General features: G+C 49.1%; 1 protein-coding gene across 1 annotated transcript in view; it reads right to left on the reverse strand.

Moving 5' to 3' along the window:
- Window positions 1-768: 768 nt before the first annotated feature.
- Window positions 769-3,954, reverse strand: part of OTOP3 (otopetrin 3) — a 6,489-nt gene continuing 3,303 nt past the window's right edge. The window contains exons 4-6 of the mRNA XM_009637852.1: window positions 3,266-3,384; window positions 1,687-2,618; window positions 769-939 (exon numbers count right to left, since the gene is read on the reverse strand). Coding sequence (XP_009636147.1) covers window positions 769-939; window positions 1,687-2,618; window positions 3,266-3,384 — 1,222 coding nt within the window. The remainder of the gene's footprint in view (window positions 940-1,686; window positions 2,619-3,265; window positions 3,385-3,954) is intronic.

Below are 3,954 nucleotides of genomic sequence, written 5' to 3' on the forward strand. Positions count from 1 at the left end.
TATAGCTTCTGTTTTCAATAATGTTTGATAATGCACTGAACAGATGCAAGTCTGGAGGCCTGTCCTGCTCTTCAGTACTGAGCTTGGCAGCAAGAGCTTGGCACTTCAGTGGGGCTGGGTCCTACAGGACTTAAACAAGTTGGTGTGCCGGATGTCATAACCAGGAGCAAGAAGAAATACTCCCTGTTACGACCATTAAAGCAGCTACCAGCATCTTTTTGAAAATGACACATAAAAGGCGTATGTTTGGTTTGTTTCTGAATGACTGTGGCTGTACATGCTTCTAGTGTGGCTGGCACCGATAGGTCTCTTCTATGGGTGGGTGTGTTGGTGAGCTGTGGTGGGGCTGGTGGTCCTTGACTGCAGATTTTTGAAGTTCTGTGGAGTGTTGGTCAATCTTTGTTGCTTTGGTTGAAGGCTGCTCTTGCATTCTTTTATCTGGAAGATTTCAGTGGGAGCTGGTAAAGTCCCACTTGCTACCACAGAGCATCCACTGGCAGACTGCTGAGAAGTACCAGCATGCATCCTTCCTTAGAGCAGTAAGGCAGTTTGTTTATGGGCTTTGAGTCTGTTCTCTATAGAGAAAAAATGATAATATAAACCAACCTCCTTTTTCTTCTGAAGCTCACAGAGATGCTGTGCAAAGAGAAGTCAAACAGAAGCTGGAGGCAGAAAGCCTTAAAGCTTCCATGTGCATATCTGCTGCTTACTGCATCTTCGTTCAGCATCAGTTTCACCCCAGTCTCTGGGGCAAGGAGTTAGCTCGGTTCAGGCTGTGACGTAGACCTCCAGGAGTCCCCCGACGGAGTGCATTCGGTAGAACACACTCAGTGGGAGGCCAAAATTCACGATCGCAAACCAGGTGGAGTAGCCGTAAAACGACTTTTCCAGTCCATTCTCAAAGACAGGGTGAGCTCCAAATGTGGGCATGATCCACAGCTAAAGAGGTGTGAGGAAAAAAAGAGCAGAAGTCAGAGGATGACAAACTGTCTCCTACCTGCACTCGGCTCTCAGCACTGGCTCAAGTGATTGTAGGAATATTGAATTTTAAGACTATCAGAGGAGTCTATGTGTCAGGGAAGAGAAGGAAAATGCCCTAGTTACGTTGCTGACTCCTTGCTGTAAGTCAAATCCTGTTGAATTCCTGGAAACCTAATGATGACCTCATTCTGCCCCAGCCAGCTTCATCTTCACTGGTTTCTTGGCCAATTTCACTGGATTAAGGCTGCAGTGAAGATCCATGTTGGTTCAAGATCCCAGAGCACAGTGTACTTTACTGGGTGAGTAAAGTCAGTCAATCCGAGTCCTGAAGACTCGTGTTTACAGAGACTTACTGCCGGTGCCTCATGCTCCTCCACCTATCTCATGAAACACCCATAATGAGTTTGGTGACTTTTTCAGAGGCTAAAATTTTGGTACATAAGGATTTATTAGTGGTCTCCTTCCTGCACCCAGGAAACCTAGCCATATTTAACTCTTAGGTTAAAAGAGAAACCTTGTAATTATGGGAGTGGGGTATTAACAGACAAAGCAGTCTTGACTTGCCTCACCAGTAGGTTGAAACTTGGTGGGCAAAGGTTTTTTGTCTGGAATAGTGGCCCAAGAGAAAGACAAGAAGAGCACGTCTGTACCACAGGTCATCACGGCTCAGCCAAGCTGTGATGTAGCAGAGCATGTGATACTTACTATAATGTTGCACAAAACCAAGAAGGACGAGATCTCTCTTAATGCTCTTCTCTTCCAACTCAGGTGAGAGTAGCTGTGGAGATAGGACAGTGAAACTTTCCGGATCTCCTGTCCCAGCTCCAGCATGCTCCCTTGTCTCTGATCGCAGGCTTTATGATTCTGCTCTTCTTTTATTTCTTCCTCTTTGTCGGGAGAGATCTGTGTGTGCTCCTGACTGCTGCTCATTGTGGTTTCCTCTTCACCAGATAGCTCTGCAGCCACTGCGTGCTGCCCATCATGGCCTGTGTGTCTGGCCTCGCTTGCTGCTACAAAGGGCTGCCGGTGAAGCCCGTCAATGATGAAGACATTTTGGGTGATGTTCTGAAAGATGAGGAGGACAGAATAGGACAGGATGAGACTGTTCAACAGGTCCCTGGGGTCAGTGGCCACAATGGCAACAATAGAGAAGTAGGACATGCCAATTTGGCCAAGGGCTGCCCCCATCAACAGGATTGCATCCAGGCTGCGGGTTGGGTTCTTCAATGTGTCCAGCTCCCTTTTTTCCAAGGCGTGGATGATTGTCCCAATTACTGCACCCACGCTCATCAGAGGCAAGAGCACAATGTAGTAGGAATAATACATTATGAAGACCTGGCGGTTGGGGGCTGAGCCGGTGGCCTGGATCTGGTACATCATGAAGACACAGATCCCAATGATTACAGCAGCAGTACCCAGCAGTGGCCCAAAGACCACCCCCTGGATCTTGAACTTGTGCTTGATGAGGGGGACGTGGTGGTGGCTGATGCGTCTCCCTACATTCTTCCACATGACATACAGCACGGAGCAGCAGACGAGGCAGTACTCTGTGTTGAAGGGGTAGAGCAGGATGTAGCCCTTCTGGAAGACTTTGCAGATGGTTGTGTTTGGGCACGTGCAGGAGGTAGTCTCGTTGCCTGCAACATGAGAAGAGGAAGGCAGCAATTAAGAGGGAGATGGCCTGGATTTCATGGCTATCTCTGGGAGTTTCTTGTGTGCAGGTGCAACATCTGTCTCCGTATCTCAGAAACGGGGATCAGTAGGAAGTTAAGTGATTACCGCTCAGTCTTCAAGGCTGTGTGGATTCAAAGTAACAGGGTTTATCAAGTGTCTTTTCCCAAATATGTAGTGCTCCTTCTGGCCAACACCACAGGTGCTGGAAGAGAGACACCCCTTCTCCTTCACAGCAAAGGCTCCTCAATCTCTACCCTTGGAATATTAGATGTGCCCCCCCCTTTTCCCCCATATCCTCAGAAAGTAAAGCACAGCAATTATGTGGGACTCTTCTAGTCTGGTAATCTTCTACTTGCAGTTGATGGGTAGATGTGAGCAAGAATGTTAATTTATGGTGGGCTTTTCCTTTCCTAGCCCTCAGTTCCAGGGGTTTGTATCGGGTCCTCCCCATGCAGCCCACCTCCTCGAGACAACCTCCAATTATAGGGAAGTCGCAGTATTTGGGGGAACTGGTTGTGACATATAAATCACTGAGTTCAAGAACTGTTGTCTCCCTAGAAGTGATCTATGTCAGCCTAACGCTAGCAGGGATGTGACAAAGGAGCCTTGCCTGCAAATCGCTGCTCCACCTCACGCAGCTGAGACTCAATCTCCATGTGAATGGTGTCGTTGGTCACAGCCAAGAGCCAGAGGAGGAGGTTGGTGGCTATGGTCAGCATCAGCCCGCACCTGGGAGAAGAGAAAGGCACTTCTACACCATGTCACCCATGGAGACTGTTTATGACCTGACTGTGTCCACCTGCCATGTGGTGCTGCCCTTTGCTTCTCACTTACCCGTGCATGGATGTGTGCAAACACAGTGTGTTTGTGCCTGTTCTGCACAGGGGCACTGGTGCGTGGCTTTGCACGCGCAAACATGGGCGAGTGCATCCCCTTTTGGCCATTTGCAAAGGAGCAGGGTGGGCAATGCCAGGCTTGCTGGTGAAACTGGCCCAGGTTTGCGTGGAGTTGAGGGAGGGAAGACTGAGACGCCTCCCACTGATAGGAACAGGGAGGCCACCCCACCTCATCCTCCAGTCAATGCATTGGTCCCCGAGCCATGTAGCGGGAAGGTTTTTAGGGTTAGGAGGAAGCAAGAAGCTTTGCAGCAGTCCAAGGCACAAGTGAAAACTGAAGGGACCTGGCAAGCCCAGGTCAATGGAAGGAAGATGGGTCTGGTCAAGTTGCAGCTTTGCTCTCATGTGGTGCAGAATACAGAGAGTCTGTGTGAGACCAGATGAAGACAGTTCTAGCAGGAAT

The sequence above is a fragment of the Egretta garzetta genome, unplaced genomic scaffold (genome assembly GCF_000687185.1).
Source record: "Egretta garzetta isolate BGI_Z169 unplaced genomic scaffold, ASM68718v1 scaffold34, whole genome shotgun sequence".
Lineage (NCBI taxonomy): Eukaryota > Metazoa > Chordata > Aves > Pelecaniformes > Ardeidae > Egretta > Egretta garzetta.